The sequence below is a fragment of the Branchiostoma belcheri genome, unplaced genomic scaffold (assembly GCF_001625305.1).
Source record: "Branchiostoma belcheri isolate BF01 breed outbred unplaced genomic scaffold, Haploidv18h27 scaffold11, whole genome shotgun sequence".
In the NCBI taxonomy this organism is placed as follows: domain Eukaryota; kingdom Metazoa; phylum Chordata; class Leptocardii; order Amphioxiformes; family Branchiostomatidae; genus Branchiostoma; species Branchiostoma belcheri.
In genome coordinates, this window is record NW_017802491.1 from 1926828 (window position 1) to 1943726 (window position 16899).

General features: G+C 41.6%; 1 protein-coding gene across 6 annotated transcripts in view; it reads right to left on the reverse strand.

Moving 5' to 3' along the window:
- Positions 1–6991: 6991 nt before the first annotated feature.
- LOC109486228 (protein HID1-like) overlaps positions 6992–16899 on the reverse strand; it is an 18873-nt gene continuing 8965 nt past the window's right edge. For 3 of the 6 annotated variants that reach the window (XM_019789990.1, XM_019789965.1, XM_019789954.1), the window contains 11 exons: positions 15367–15641; positions 14979–15017; positions 14603–14656; positions 14388–14444; positions 14098–14181; positions 13825–13915; positions 13406–13471; positions 13162–13247; positions 12975–13053; positions 12478–12642; positions 11395–11718 (listed from right to left, as the gene is read on the reverse strand). In XM_019789990.1, the coding sequence (XP_019645549.1) occupies positions 11447–11718; positions 12478–12642; positions 12975–13053; positions 13162–13247; positions 13406–13471; positions 13825–13915; positions 14098–14181; positions 14388–14444; positions 14603–14656; positions 14979–15017; positions 15367–15641 (1268 nt within the window). In that variant the 3' untranslated portion in view covers positions 11395–11446. Of the gene's footprint in view, positions 8856–9061; positions 9221–9440; positions 9533–9781; positions 9874–10274; positions 10386–11394; positions 11719–12477; positions 12643–12974; positions 13054–13161; positions 13248–13405; positions 13472–13824; positions 13916–14097; positions 14182–14387; positions 14445–14602; positions 14657–14978; positions 15018–15366; positions 15642–16899 lie in introns of those variants that run through there. The other 3 variants (XM_019789981.1, XM_019789973.1, XM_019789999.1) reach the window with 2 other exon arrangements.

Consider the following 16899-nt stretch of genomic DNA (forward strand, 5'->3'; position numbering starts at 1 on the left):
TTCTCTTTAACAGCTCACGTACAGGTGCACAGGGAGAATTAAGTCCAAGTCAGCGTGCATTTCGGACGTATATAAACAGGGCAGGGATCCAATATTTAGGACACGGATAGTAAAATACAAACATTACCTCTGATGGATTTCCTACCAGGTTAATGGACGAATAACCTGTTTCGGACTGCTAAAAGCACGATTGAGGCTAATGACTGCATAGTCATTCACACTTCGCTGTGTAAAGGCCATTTACTGGCTTAACTGTGTCACAAACTGTAGATTAAAATCACCATGCAACGCGGATGTTTCCCCAAACATGACGGGACTCTTACCTGTTAATACCTGTACTGCTGGCGCTGATAATGATTCCGTGATCCGACGAGGGCCTTGCGAAAGTCCACCCTAAGATTACCTATACGATGCCGAAGCTTTAGATGGATTTCGCCGCTGAAGCGAGATTGCCCACACCATCAGCGCCGTACAGGCAATGGTCAGGATCGTCTGGTGTGGTGTTTAAAGGTCGGGAGAAGTTCGATATGTGCTCTTCACGGCCCAGCAGAGCGGGAATAACATCCTATCTCAGCAGGCCCGGGTCTTAGGCAGCGCTGCGGCCGGGTCGATGCAGTAATAAACTTCGCTGTCCAGGAACGTGCCGGGGCCAGTGTAGCACAGTTAGCGGTTTCCTGGTTCGGGGAATTCATTTCTGGTAAATACAATACTCAAAGTACTAATAAGCGCAATGTAATGACTGACAGTCCTGTAGAATACAAAAAGGTGAACAGCTTGAGTCTTGGGACTGCAGCAGTTACCTCTCCGCTACCAGAAGAAAGACGAATACACTACCAACGGAAATAAGAAGTTTTGATATGCACTGTAATGTTCTAACTTTAAAGGCGCTCTATGTAGTTTTTTGCGCAAAAATTTGGATTATTCTAATTATACTAAATTTCAGTGTTATTAACAGTTACTATCACTTTTCAACACATTTGTGTCATTATTTCACATTTTTTACGTATATTTTGTCCGTTCAAACAGTCCTTGTTGGGTACCCGGTGCCATCGGTTTGCTCAGGACAACAACAACAACATACAGGGGTTGCCCTCCCTAGGGTGGCTAATTGACCCGGCATGCCAGGCTTGATTGACAGGGGCACATGTGACAAGATATAGCCTCGATAGAAAAACACTCATATCTTTCACATGAGGTCTGGTGGAATATAATTATCAACTTGGAGTATTTTGTTGGGCATGAATAAACTGTGGTCATTATCCCTTCAAAAGAGATTAAAAATCTGGTAAACGGTTAGGTATTTCAGAAACTGGTAAGCTATCAACTGACACCCCACTGGGATGTAGGTCAAACCACTAGCAGTGGACAATACAATGTACCATATGTGCGGTTTGGCCAGAGGTTGTATAGAATTAAGATCATTCACAGTTTTCTAAGCTTCTAAGGAGCAAGGATGTTGTATTTTTTGTTGAGGAGTATGATTTTGGAATACTAAAGGGTTAAGTCAATGTACTATGTAAAGAAAAGAATGAAAAATATACTTTTTGTATTGTCAAAAAAACTACATAGAGTTACATACAGAAAAATGTATGGTAAAAAGACGACACACAATGCCTCTTTCGTGAAGCCTCCTAACTGTAAGTACTCCCGTGGAGACCTCAATCTTCCAAGTCCAATCATCGCCACAGGTTAGCAATCGGGAAGCAGAGAAAAATGCACAGATCTCGACCAACCGTTCTGACGAGCAAGTCTTGGAGATGAGGCGACATCGATACTTGTGCATGTACACGAATTGCTGGGTATGGATTTACAAAATGAGGGTTTCTTGTGCACAATAACCAATCTGTACATTCATCGCGAGGTAGGATCAATGAATCAAACTCTCATCTGCACCGAATGTCACTCCTGTGTGTAACTTGTTCCCGCTGAGAAATCATTTTGTGCAAACTCGGCATAATTCCGTATAATACTATTGTGTTTCTTAGAGTTTCATCTGAAAGCCCTCGTTTACTCGCCTTTTATCAGTCAAAAGTCAATGGTCCATAGTCAGATTCTTACACATGGTCAGATTCTTACAATCATCTCTTGTAAATTCATTTATAAGCATTTCACGCGACAATCTACGTCAAAAATCTATTTAATGACTATGATGAGCCGCTCCCAACACACACACACACAATTTACCCAGGCAAAAGCTATTTATGCTACATCATGGTAGATAGCAGTTTCCCCACCAGAATAGAATAACCCGAGATAACCAGCCTGCTCTCATCCTTTTCCTCTATCATTCTATTCAAGATGTTCTCTTTGATGACATGTTACTGGAATTATTCATCTATTTAAAGGTTATCCCACCAAGGAGCGATGGATGAATGACAGGTTGCTGAGATTCAGGAATAAGGGTTACAGTTGGAGGGCTGTATTCCATACCGGTTTGAGTTGGATCATTAATCCGACTTCGCCTAGTTGCAAAACGACATTGTTGAGAGCAGGACCTCGCTGAACGATATAGTGAATCTGGATCGGAAGTGCATTACACAAAACTAACCACGGCGCCACAGCACATTAGTATTGCACATATGCTTGTATGTATTTGTATATGTATAACCTGACAATCTAGTGACATCTTGGTGGCGCCAGGCAGCGGAGCCACTAAGAAGGGACAATATAACTATGGCGACGTTTTTGCTCACAGTGTATAAAAGAAATGCTAAGTTGTGGTCATTATTTACCAAAAGGTGAAATAATCCCGTTCATCAAAACGCATCTAGCACGAACTTACCCAAATATTATGATGTAGCTGAAGAATCAATTTTAAATACTGGCGACGTGTTTATAACGTTATCATACACGCATTTGAATCTCAAAATCTATAGAAGCAAACGCGCTATTTGAAGACCAGTGCCGTCGCCTGAGTGAGAATAACGATTAAAAACCTCAAGCCCGAATGAAGCCGGTTACAGCAAAGACAGATGGGAACTATTTGACAGAAGGACTCTTTAATAAGCAGACTCGTTCTTAATGGTGCTTTTCATGTGCATAGCGACGAGATACATCATGTGAGAGGCTGGCGGCTTCTTCTCTCCACTTCTATTGCACCGTCATTATTAGCTATTAGAAAAGGTACGTTGATGGAGTGGAAGATTAGCTTTTGTGCGTGAGTGAATCGGAAGCGAGGAGCGGTACGGGCATTGTGGGCGTTGTAAATTATATCTTCAAGGCGCAATAAATTCCTATCGATCGCCTCCCGCTGTGTGCCGATCTAGGATAGCGCTCACTCGCGCGTTCTGATGGATTCGGAGCAAACACCGGCGAATCCAGCGTGTTATTGCCTGGCCTGCAGACGTGACAAGGTCGAGCGTCGGGGCTGGTATCGATTGAAGTAGGTTTGGAGTTTGGGTGACGTTTATCCTTCACGGTGTGCGGGAGCAGGCAACCTCACCCGGAATTCAATCTAGCGGCAGCGGCGCGGGGTACCGGGGTCGGCGCTGACGGAAAGGCGATCCGATGTGAAACAATGGTGCGAGTTTGGTGTCAACTCGGCTGAAACTGACAATCGCGCATGTACTACTGTGGGTCAAGGCCTCATGACTGAAATCAAATCAATCCACCAATGATTGTAAATGGACCATGGATTCGAAATGGGCCTTTTCTAACAAAGATGATGATATGTCCTTGACAGAAAAGATATCTAGACTCAATAGTACATTCAGTTATTGCCAAAGGCTTTAACCCAATAAATCCCGAATCCATCCATCCGAAATGGTCATTCCTAACTAGGTTATGTGCACATTTACTGATAGAACCATCGGGCTCCCTCCATGATTTTATCCTTTATTCGTAGCAAGATTCACTTAGTAGAAGTAACTGTATAGATTCCGACGTGGACCATATTAGAATCACCCAAAAAAGTGAATGGAATGAACCCTGGACTCGTTCCTAGTCCTTTTTCATGATTCGTTAAAGGTGCCCCACCTTCTTATTTTGAGTGAATTGTTAAAATTTCCTTACTGAATTGCCGTACGGGGAAACCAACAATGCCACTCCTGGAGATCGGGACTGTACAGAACCCCCGGTGTCAGACTGATGGAACTCACCACAATCCAATCATCCAGTTAGGATTGGGACTAACGCGATGATTGGTCCCGTCTAATTCAATCCACTGCTGCAATAACTGTCCTTGATTTCATTAGAAGGTGAATGCCCACCAGGAGCTGAACAATTTCGACTGAATTCGAAATTTGATTCAATGAACCTATCTTCGCTCAGTGAGAAGGCCAGGGCTAATTGAAAAAGTGGCACAGTATCGAATACCTGGCTGTATCATGAGGCACGATTGGAACCATCCTTAGTGCGTTTTGTGATTGCAGTAAGAAACGTTTTGTGCCAAGATGCAGCAACACAGATCACCCTAATAGTCATGCCTTTGATTCTGTTGTTATTGCCATGTACGTTTACTGGCACCATTTGAAGTAAAGCGCACGTAAGCAAATCTTGAAGAATGAAGACTTACCGCCGGAGCAGCAGCTACAGTTGACATCCTCCGAGATATAGACAATCGTCCCACGCAGCACTTCATCAGAATGGATCCTGCGAACGACAGCTTCCTTTATATCTACCGTGACCCCAGCCTTCACCGAAGAAAGCCTGCAATCCTGAGAAGGTGTTACGAGCGAGGCGTGTGCGTCAGTAGGATGGCATCAGCTGCCGAACATCACTTCATGATCGGATGATTTCTGTATCATAAACCTGACACCTCCGACGCATGCCTAAGTCATACAACTCGTCACATCCCCCAGTAGCTATCACTTCAAAAACAGTAACGCAAAAGTTTAACAGTTTACGGTCTATAAAACGCGTGCACAGAACCAAATTTTTAACCCATGTGAAGAAACAGTAGTTCGTCGGTTTAAAAAGTGCGTTGTATGTTATTTCGACCCTGTATCTTCTAGCGCCGCGCCAGCATGTATTTACAAAGTAGTTGGCGTTACTAGTATTCCCGTTTCTGACCTATGCACAGAACGGGTAATTATAGCCATTATTTCCTCGGAAAAAACACCCAGCACTAAGTGGGGTGCCTTTCATGCTATCATAAGTATCCAGTTATTTCGTGACAATCCTGCGTCTTGATATTACGTTACATGCTCTGTCGCTATTCCTGTGGTAATTAGTATGTTATTATACAGCTGAGCGTTAATGCTGTTACTAGTATCAATCAGCAAAGCCATTTAGTCGGAATTGGAAGGGTACGTGGGAAGGACGTCTGTCACTGAAGCCACGGGGGAGGCACTGCACTTCGAAGTGTTTTAAGTCAGCAAATCACACAAGAAATGACTGCTTTAGTTGCGTCTCGTTTCGCCCCATGCCTGCTAACATATCTGTACACAGCTCGTTCGCTGAAAATAGCCGAGATATTCATTGGCGTAAACTCCCTTTACACTGGTACTGTAGCCTTGACCTACAGCATGACATTCCTGAAATTGGACCACTATACTGTTCAGCCTTAGTAACAGTGGAGTTCCTTGTAACAGTATAACCCCTATGAGCTCGACTAGCCCTTTACATCAGCACGGAACCCATCCCATTCTAGTTCCAGTCCACTTTTCTGATTGCTTGTTCCCCTATTCTTGGGAGTTGAATAGGATGGATTCCGGGCTACGTATACCTCTAAGTACCCCTACCTCGCAAACGTCCATTAGGCATTACCGCAAACTTACGCCTCTCGGCCGGGAGAACATTGGTGCGTTGTGATAGAACTGGGACACCAATTCACGGATGGGCCGTAGCAGATGTCATCTAAACCTTAGCCCAAATTTAAACGCCCAAAGGGCACTGATACCATTTACCTTAATGGCTTTTCGACGATAATATCTCCCCACAGTTTAGGTTTCGTATCTTAGGCAAGCTATCAGAAAGAAACTGTTCCCAATTCTTCGTAAACGTTATCATTTGTCTTGGGAGTTGCCTTTGGGAAAGTACTTCCAAAATATAGGAATGACAAGGTTGTATTGTAAATGTAGAAAACAACATCTAAAACCGCTGTGACTTTTACAAGTTTGCATATTGTGGAGTTTTTGACACATCATACAGTGCGCTTAAAGAAAAAAACTGACGATCGCACGCTGCATGCATGTCGCTTTTCAAAGAAGATATACAATAACGTTGTGATAAAGCAAAGACATCGCGTCGCCACATGGGATTTAGATGGCTAAGCGCAAAATTGCGCCGACAGTTTCAAGATTGCCGCGGCCCGACAACCGCTCGCAGCGACTCTGCGGTGCACGATAATAAAACGTCTGCATGGGATGAAGTAAGACGAACGACTTCATTCAGAACGGCTTCACTGTTCTGAATATTTCAGAAAACAAAATAGGCTTCGCCAAATCCGGTGATAAATCTTCCAGAGGAGAACATTCGTGTGAATAAAAGAACAAGAGACAGTCTTCAAATATCGGATCCCTCGCGTTGGTACTGCTATCTATCAAAGGCTTTCGGTAACACTGTGACATTTCTCTTTCGTTTATATTTAGATATATTACTGTAACAGTAAGTACCTTTCATCCCTGTTTAAGTGACTTGGGGACAACAGTCTTTTCTTTATAGGGCCATAACCTTGTACAAGAAAGAACTGTCATAAGTCATGTTTCCTGAACCTCGTCTGTACAAAAGTCAGGCTTGTTTGGTATAAAAATAATGTATCATAATGTATATGAGGATGTCTCGTCCGTTGTAATTTGTAATTTGTGTACGCAAACTTTCTGCAATTCATGGAGTTTTATCTATGCTGCAAGGTTTGCTTTTTGGTGTCGCGAATAAATAAAGCATATATTATTAAGCTGACAAAGGCACATAGAGCAATTTCTTACTGTACCTGGCCATATTATTGTCAAACAAGCAGAAATGCCTTCTGCCCACCTAGCCTCTCTTTGCAAAACAATTCTATACTGTTGTTCAGCATTGTAAAAGTTGAATAAAACCATAAAACAGTGTGTTTTGGCAATTTAGGGTCCACTTTTAATAATTTCATGACTAATAACCTACACCATATAACTTCCAATATCCTTGTCCACTCTACTGCAATAAATAAACACTTACTCATATATAGATCTGGCTCTATATATAGCCTTATATACATGTAACGTTACAGCTATCACAGTCAAAGAATATAAATGAAACATCATTGAAATCAAATGAATTACAATATGGGCAAATGTACCTAAGTGGCAAGAATTTGTATTGCACTAAAGTTTGCAAATATGTATCACTCTTGCATCAATGGAATGTTGTATACAGATGAACAATGGTCAGGACAACAACAAAACAGTCTAGTGTGGAAATATCCCTTCCTTCAGCCCACAGAATAGTCAGCACAATTCTGGAATCAACCTTGTTTAGTGATACACAATCTTTAGACATACTTTTCTCAGCACAGCAATTAGACTAGCTTCCATTTCCCAGTATTTCTGTCACTTAAAAACAACAACACTAAATCCCACATCAACACATTGCAACTTCCACTGAAAAAAACTTTTACAATCAATTTGCCACTGCTAAGGGAATGTAACATATAGCATACTAGCATTGTACATTGCCTCTGGACATAACACCTATACAACAAAATACACCAGACTACACCATACATAGGCTTTGTCAGAGTCTAAAAGAAAGCTTAATGTTTTTTTTCTTGACACCATGTTTTTCAAATTGTCTCCTCATTTATGAACCTTAGATTTCAAATAGAATATCATCAAGCATGTCACTATTTTCACAATCAAATACACATGTACAAAGGTATAGGTCTAAAAAGAACATAACAGCATACTGATACAAACAGCCATTTAGGAGACAGCTACAAAATTCTTACACAAAAACAAACTCAAAGACATTGCTAAATAATAACATCTTTACATCTTACCCAACCTATAACATTCTGAGATACGGGCACTTGGCACCTGATGTGTACCACAGTTCAAAATATATTTTATATCCTTAACACCTTACCCTATAGTTACTTTATTTTGGAATATCACATTGAGAGAACATAGCAACTTCTTCTTTACATACAGTATAGGAAGGACCCCTGAGTGGAATTTCCTTATATTGCTAACAAGCATTTTAGGCAATCATTTCGGGAGTTTTGGGAGAATGCAGCATTGGTTAATCAGCACACCCATACAAAGGGCTGTTGTTTTAGTTGTTTATGAAAAAGGATATGCCTATCCCCACCATTCTACACCATTCTTTTCCTAGCCAAATAATTCTGTAAGGGAACTACAGATTCAAGTTAAATCTAAGTTTCTGAGATATGAATTGCAAGGGTCTTCAAGTGATGCACCAAGTTTGGACATATCTCTATTACATACCAGAAGATATTTCTATGGCAAATGCTCATGTGCCTGTGTATATGTGAGAAAGTATGTGGGTGACATGCACTACTCATATGATTTCTCTGCAGGATTCCTTGTATTTTACTACAACAAATTTAGTCTTTAACATTGATTGATTTTAACATCTTCATCAGCATATATGGTTTCAAAGTCTTTTATTAAACTCTGCTGTGAAGTTGTTTTGGCCAACATCTGAATAAGGATATCCTATATACTTTTTCACAAAATGTACTTGACGTACATATCCATATATGAAGCTCCTGAAAAGAAGCAAAAGTTACTTTCACAGACCATTTTGATGAAATACTTTAAAACCATTGCTACTGAGACTATTCTAACAGTACAGAGTCCTTTTGCTGAGTGTTTCTCAGGTCCTTCCCATGTTTGGCAGCTCCTGTGTCTGTCTACACTCTCTGGATCTCAAACAGCTTCACATCCGTGTCATACCAGATGGGAGGGTCCACATTTCTGCAGGGAAGAGGGACAAAATGTTTAAAGTTTAAGGTACAATGTACATGTATGGCTGACGCACACCCACGCACATACATATATATGCTCACACACACAAGCATGCATGAATGCGTTGATGCAAGCACACAATCACACACACACACACCACCACACACACACAAGCACAAACATGCATACGCACATACACACACACCCATCCCTACCTGAGATAGATGATGCCCCACATGTATGTGCGGAACCACATGGTGGTACCAGAGTTGGCCTGGTACTTGCGGATGAGGATGGGGTGGGGTACCGGCAGCAGTCCCACCAGGGTACCATGCTGCAGGAACTTCAGGATCTCTGACTCATCAGTTAGACCCCTGAGGAATAGGGAACAAAACACACAGCTAAACCCCTGCATGGTGAACAAGGAAAATACAACATGTACATACACTATGGTAATGGTTTCCAGACCATTCTGTTGCGCATATTGAGCCAGCAAACATCTGCATGCTCAACTGACACAAAGACTTCAACGAATAACCTGACATGCAACTTGCAACACGGTATTCTCTGTTGCCAACCCCGCCCCCTGCTTACTTGTCAATGCAGATTTTCTCCACCTGCGGCACCAGCACCTGCAGCAGCCTCATGATGGTTTGCAGAGGCAGCTTCTGTTTCCAGGACTGCACCTGAAGGTACAACATGCACAGTACACTGTCACCTGGTTCTAATTAATACAGCAATGGCTTCAAAGACTCACAAAGACTCTATTATCTTTGTCCATAGGATTGACAAGCCTGTCAACTTAAGTTTTGAAAATAAAGCTCTAAGGGAGTATTGTCTCCAAATTTCATTTTTCTAAGGCCATGACCTAACCCTTCATACAAACATCAGAGAAATCTATGTAACAAAAAAAAATGACTCTCCACAACACCTACCCATTCTGAGGTGGGTCTCCACTCTCCGCCCTCTCTGCTGCTCATGGAGGCTGTTCTCTTGACGGCTCCCCGCAGGTCAGGCTGGATGGAGGCTGTGGAGCTGGTGGGGGACTGAGCAGGACAAACACTCTTTACACACAGCCTTACCATGGGAACTACTACACTGCTACATGGACTACTGTAGTAACTTAAGGAGAAATGGTTTACCACAAGCAGACAGAAACGCAAACAACACAAACTTTGGCATCCAACTGAATGTTAAGAAGGAATGAATCAATCACACACTGTTACCTGCTCTAAGTGTCGTCAACAAACATACATGTATAACATGTCACACAGAACACCATTGTCATCTCAAGCACAAATTTGTAAAGATTAAAGCTTTAAGAAGACAATGACAGAGCACACAGACAGCTGTGCATCATCCAAACCATGTTCCACACTACCTGAGGGACAGGTGTGCTAGCCGCAGGTTTACTGTCTTCTACAGAACTTTCCGTGTCGCTGGGTGACGGCCCGGCCGCTCCGGGGGTGTCCGCCTCTCCTTCTGCCGCCTGCTCAGCCAGAGACGATGCCTCCATTTTCTCCGTCAGCCGGTCAATGCCTAGGGAACGACGATCTAAATGACCAAACGATGACTGATCATGTGGTAATGCTGATTTTGTGACTTCCTTCAAAGATACAACGAATGGATTCGACAAATCGAAAATCAACAAATGCCAAACAGGAAAGAAAGAAGCAACTGTCAATCAATTTGAAACAGCACTTCAAACAAACCAAAAATTAGAAGCAAAACAGAGCAAAAACCTTCCAGAGTTCCTGACAGAATGTCCTGCCTCCCTGTCTTTTTTAAGGTTTTTAGCACAAGCTTAGTTCAGTATTGATCAATTTTGTGCCATGAACATCATTCAGGCTGATCATCTGGCCTTCATGACTTGACAAAAAGAAAAACTATGCAAATTCTAACTGCCTATATCTTATACAACTTACATGTAGTGCTGCTCATTTAGAACGTTGGCTTTGTTCACATTTCTTTCCTTTAACAATTCCAATGTTCAAATTTGGATGTTTGACAAATCATTAAGTCATATGTGAGCTATCAGACAGGAACAGCAGAGAATCTGTAAGTAATCAGCAAGAAAGTATTTTCAGCTTTGGGGAAGGTTTCAAGCTTTGTGCAGATACAAGCCAGTCCAGTTGCAGGGCTGAAAAGTGCCATGATTTCTTTTCTTTGAATTGTGAAGATTAGAACAATTTGTGAGTGCAAACCTGAAGCTTATTGTACTCTGAGGAGGAAGTCAGATGCACAGCATTCCAGCATACATGATGATATCACAAGTTAGCATAACATTGAGTTTGTATTAGTTAGTGAATATAGTGATGACAGAAGAGAAATGTTAGTAAAGCAGTAAAAATGCCACTACGAGAGAGCATGGTTAAAAGAATTACAACTTGATCTACTTTAACCAATTAGAATTATCAATTTTCCATCATGCACACTTGATTTGTTACAAAATCATGCAGCGACTACCATCAAGCTATATTCATGCTTGATTCACATTTTTGGCAATTTTGGTCACATTACGTTCATTACCCAAGGGCCAAATTTTACATGCAAAGCCTCTTGTTTACACAGGACTTTTACAATGGTACAAAAAGAAGCCCTTAAGACAGCTCCCACCACCAACCCTTACCTGGCATCTCAGCTAGTGTGGCTTTAAGTGTTCCTGGTTGGGCCTCCTTCGCTGGGAAGGACCCCTCCATGGATGGAGGGTCGGCTACGGTAGGAGAGTTGGGGACGGAGCGCTGAGACGCCTCCGAGCCTTTCCGCTTCCGGCTGACAGCCTTCTCGATGGAAGCTCTGTCGGTCGGAAGGTTGGCCAGCTGGTGGAACACGTTTCTCTTCCGGATGATGGTGTACACCAGGTTGGCATTCCCTGAGAGGAAAACAGATTTTTTAGCTTCAAATCTTTACAAATATTGTAGAAATTTAGCTTTAGATCTAAACAAACAATGTACACTATAACTTGACTTGAGTTACTTTCAAAACCTTTCAAGTAAGGTGCAAAGTTACCATTAGATTTAAATGTACACATGTACATAGTGATGCATACCTAAACCCAATTTTAGGTTCAGGTCCGGATTCAAGTCCAGAGGTTTAGGTTCAGTTCCGGACTTGTAAGTCCGGACCTAAACCCATGGCATATACAAAATTGCATGGTGGCAACCTTGCAATGTTGTTTGGGTGAAACTTTGGCCACATAACATGGAGGCCGGTACATGACGATGCCCGATGGCAATGTTTTCTTCGTTTTGCAGCAAAGATTTTACAATCTATGGAAGGTTTTAGTTGGTTTGGAAAGAAAAGGGGTCTGTGAAAATTATGGTCTTTTATGGTAATAAGTCCGGACTCGGTTCTTGACTTTTAGGTTTTTTTGGACTTGAACCTAAACGTTCTTACAAGTCCGGATCCAAGTCCAGTGAACCGGTATGCATCACTACATGTACATTATAACAGAATTAGCTTCAAGTCTTTACAAATAAGGTGCGAATCAGGTAAGGTACATGTATGTCACTGCAGAAGCATGTGAAGGGTTTTATTTTGTATGAGACAAAATAGCATTCTCCAAAACACCAAAAAGGTGAAAAAGGGGTTCAGGACTCTGTGTACAAGACCTGTGTGACAGTAAACATACCATCAAACTGGTACTGGATGATGTTGTTGAAGACCTCCAGCAGGAAGAAGACCAGGTGGTGGTTGGAAGGGTTGGAGAACAGGAACCACGGTGTGGAGAAGGCCTCCAGCAGGTGCAGCAGCTTGGTACTGGCCACCATAGACAGGCTCTTCAGGTATGGAGACACTGACAGGGATATGGTACGAAACATTTATTCTGATGCTATTAACTCCTATATGGACTCTTTCTCATTCATTCTCATTCCTTTACCTAAGTATCCATTCATTCATTCTCAATCAACCATCCATTCTCTCTTTCAATGACACTGCCTTCCTCCCTTTACCATTTTCTCTGTGTAAAGACACTCATTGAGCTCTCAAACGTGAACTTTGTTACTACTGGTATAGCATACTACATGTACTTTGTAGTACACACAGTAAGATGCAGGCATAAAATTGCAGTTTGCTTCTATATTGCTAGATGTCTCTGCTTCAGCAGCAGCTGCTACCGGTACTCACCATTGACAATGATGGTGAGAAGGCAGTCAAACAGTGGCTGGAGCCTCTGGTGTCCAGTGGTGATGATCTTGTGGAAAACCTGTGCAACAGAAAGACTTCAACACTCGAATCATGCTCCCAAGACAGAGTGCAGATAGCAAGAAAGGCAGGAAATTATCTGTATAGAAGAAAAACTCCCTGTACTCACAATGATGAGGAAGTCGGCATGAGTGCCTGTGAAGACTGGAATGTCCATGGGTACCCGCACGGTGTACGGCTTGTTTAGACGAACACCTACAACAGAGACTTCTGTTAACTAAACAGTCATTTATTTGTCATGTAGCATTGTCAACCATATATTGTAAATTGTAACCTTAAAATGCTACACTCCTACAGTGTGGGCTTATCAATGATCATTATCAAGGATGCTGTACACTGTATTTTGAACTTACCAAAGTTTCTCTCCCCACTCAGCAGCAGCAGAATGAAGACTCCAATGTGCATCAGGCCCACACGAGCTGAACAGGAAAGTCACACAATCAGATACAACAACGGGACAGGAAAGGGGCATACATGTAGGGGTGGTGGTGAAATGTTACAACTATCCTTTTCAAAAGTCTTTTTAAACTTAACTTTTCCTATAGAATTTTTCTTCCAATATCAGTGCAAATTTCTCCTTTTCTCACCTGCCTTTCCATCTAGTCCATCGCAAAGTGATCTTAAAAACAAGGGTTTCATTCCTCTAACCTTTATCATTCTGTCTCTTTCTAAGTTTGCTACAAAATCTATACACTACAAGAGGTGCAATGATCTTTTAACACACTTCTCTCTACATCGATGTATAACAGTGAAGACCTATAGCTTTGCTTACACTGGTCCTGTCTGGAGTCATTGAGGTGGTACAAGATAGGGGCGATGACATCAAGTACATCACTGCTCTTCAGTACATAGAACAGGAATTTCTGTCACAGAAAACAAAAGATTGTTTTTAAACTAGATGACATACGATTGTAATGTCTCACATCTTTATACATTTCATCTTAATTTGTACAAATTTGTACAAGTAAGAATAGTGTAGTTGAAAGGTAAGTAATACATCAAATAATGGAAATACAGACAGTGGCTACAGAACACAATGGCTGACCTTGTTAAACTCGCACAGCTTCCAGAAGAGAACAAGGATCTCCTGATGGAAGTTGATCTTTTTGCAGGAGTTGGGCAGGTAGGTCTGTTTGGCAAAATAACATTTCATTTATAATTGCAACTTTTGCTCATGTTTAGTTCTAGTTGATGTCAATTGAATTTGGTTAAACAAAAAACAACAAGCTTAAGGGTTACAAATTGACAACATTCATGTTCATAAAGTGCAAATATTCAGAAACATGTACTAATCAACAGAATATCAACCTGTTTTAATCAATATTTGGTTCTGACCTGTATAAGTGGGTTGTTGAGCAGATTTGTGATGCCCTTCAGAATGAAGTGGAAGTCCTACATATACAGATACAATAACAAATTATCACACCAAGTACAACAGTATATCAGGTGAACACAATAGTTATGTAGACACACATGCATATATTTTTTTAGCATAAAACAAAACCAGAAAAGTTCTTGGAATATATCCAAAGATGTTTAGTAATCTTTACCTCCTCACGGTGTATCCGAGACAGGTAATTCACAAACAGGTTCTGTGGTTCTCCCTGGAACAATACAAACACAAACTTCATTCAATGGGGAAGTCTTCACGATGGAGGGGAGGAATAAAACCCGCTTAGAGATCATTCTATGAAAAACAGAACATTTACTGAACATGTAGCTATCATATTTCTTACGAAAATTATTCTTGTATAATAATTTTTGATACATTAGAAAGTAAAGCTAATAGATTCTTGCAAAGGGACAGAAATGGTTGAAAAAAATTGGATACATAGTCAGTTATCTGTGTTACTTGGATGTGTACTACATTTTTAAGAGGGACAGTCACAATTTCTACCTTGAGCCCTTACAAAGATATTTACTAACTTGTGATCCTTCTTGGGGAGCCAATACCTCTCTTGTAATCTGATATGGGGTAAAAACAGTAAGTACAACATCTTATTACCAAACTTTAAAGCTGGAGGTTTCTATAGTTGTTAACAAGTAAGGATGACGATTTAGCTTCAGAATCTTTAATATCTATTCTAAACCAGACAATAGCACCTCTGTAAAATCTTAGATAAAGAATAGTGAGGAAAATATATGTGGGATCAATGACAGGCTGACAGGAAGGGAAATGTTGTCAAATTGTCTTCTAAAATTTCAAAAATCAAGTCTGTACTATTACAGCTGGCTTTCACCCTAATATGACTTAAGAAAATTGTTACTGATAATTTACTTGTAGGAAAATGTACAAGTGAGTTGTGGTATGTACCTCAGCCCCCTGGTCCATAGCCGTGCCTGTTGTTGTCCCGTCCACAGAGATGGCACTCTGCCCGTTATCATGGTCCAGCACCACGATCAGCAGCTGCAGCGCCACTTCTACCGTCGGCTCGCGGTAGTCGCTGAACAGGAGGTGGTTGTACGGCATGCCGTAGCCAATGGGGTCGTAGGCACACACGATGTTGAGAAGGGAGGTGAAGAGCGGGAGGGCGTGACGGTTCTCCGAGGACGCAAAGTACGTCAGCCACTGGTTGGGTAAAGGGTCACCTGGGTGATAAAAAAACAAAACATTATTCGTAGCGATGGGAAGATGACAGACTCGAGACGGGATTCGACCGGTTTCGACTTTAATTCAGTCTTTATCAAGAATGACAGAGATCGGACCACTCCTCCTTTTATACTTTTTCCGTGCCTATCTAGTGCAGGGCGCTCTGCTCGAGTTTTAGATATTGACCAATCAGCATTAAGCATCTCATATTGCCCTGGTTTAGGCTGGATTGCACTGACCTGGAGGTCTAGTTCACTATGCACTGAGTACTATGCACTAGGTTAGGTTGCCATGACCTCAGTTGACCTTGGTTGACCTATGGTATGACTTCATCCATTGTTCTAGAACAATTGCCTATGTCAATTAGGTCCTGTTTTCACATTGGAGGATGAGGCAACTTACAGTTATTACGTCATGGTGACGTTTACAATGGTGTATACATATCAGTCTGAGTGAGTGGTCCGTGCAAGCAGAGTAAGCAAATACATGAACAGGAATTCTGTTGTGCGAACATTGAGTGAAGAAAATAAAAAATAATAAATACCACAACCTTCTGAATTTTCTAAGTGGGTACGTAAGTGCTCGGATCCATAGGATACTAGTAACCGACAAATGCGAAAACTAAATATGATTACAGAGGTTTGTGCCGGTTACGACGAGTACTTTACTTCTTAACCCCTCATACCCTGGTAATTTCCAGCGATTCTAGATTGGCGACAATTCTCTGTGAAGTGTGATAAATCGAACAAAGAAAAATTGTTTAAACGCGCGTCGGCTCAGTCATCTTAAGACGCAACAACCAATCAGAGATGCGAAATGCCGACACGTGACGCGGGATTTGCATACAACGGGGAAGGGCGCGCGATGCCCGAAATATTTTTGCGTCAATATTCAGTGCCGTGTTTCAAGAGATTAATACCGGGAAACAATTTCTTTTCTTGTTTTGAACGCATAAACATGCATTTACGCTAATGTAGTATGATTCAGGGTTACTTTTTTTTTACCTGCCATGGCCAGATTATCTAAAGATGTGTGTATTATGTGTACAATCTACAGAAAGAGAAATGTACATCAGGTCCGATCATCCGATTTTCACGTTTCGGTTTTTTGGACTCGGTTCATGAACGTATTTTGGTTTGGCTCCTGGAATGTGCTCCCGGGACTGTCTACAGGGAACACTCGCACATTCGCGGTGTATCAGGACAGCGCGACTGGTCGGCATTAGCGCAGTCCCTGCAATTAGTAACAGTTGCACAT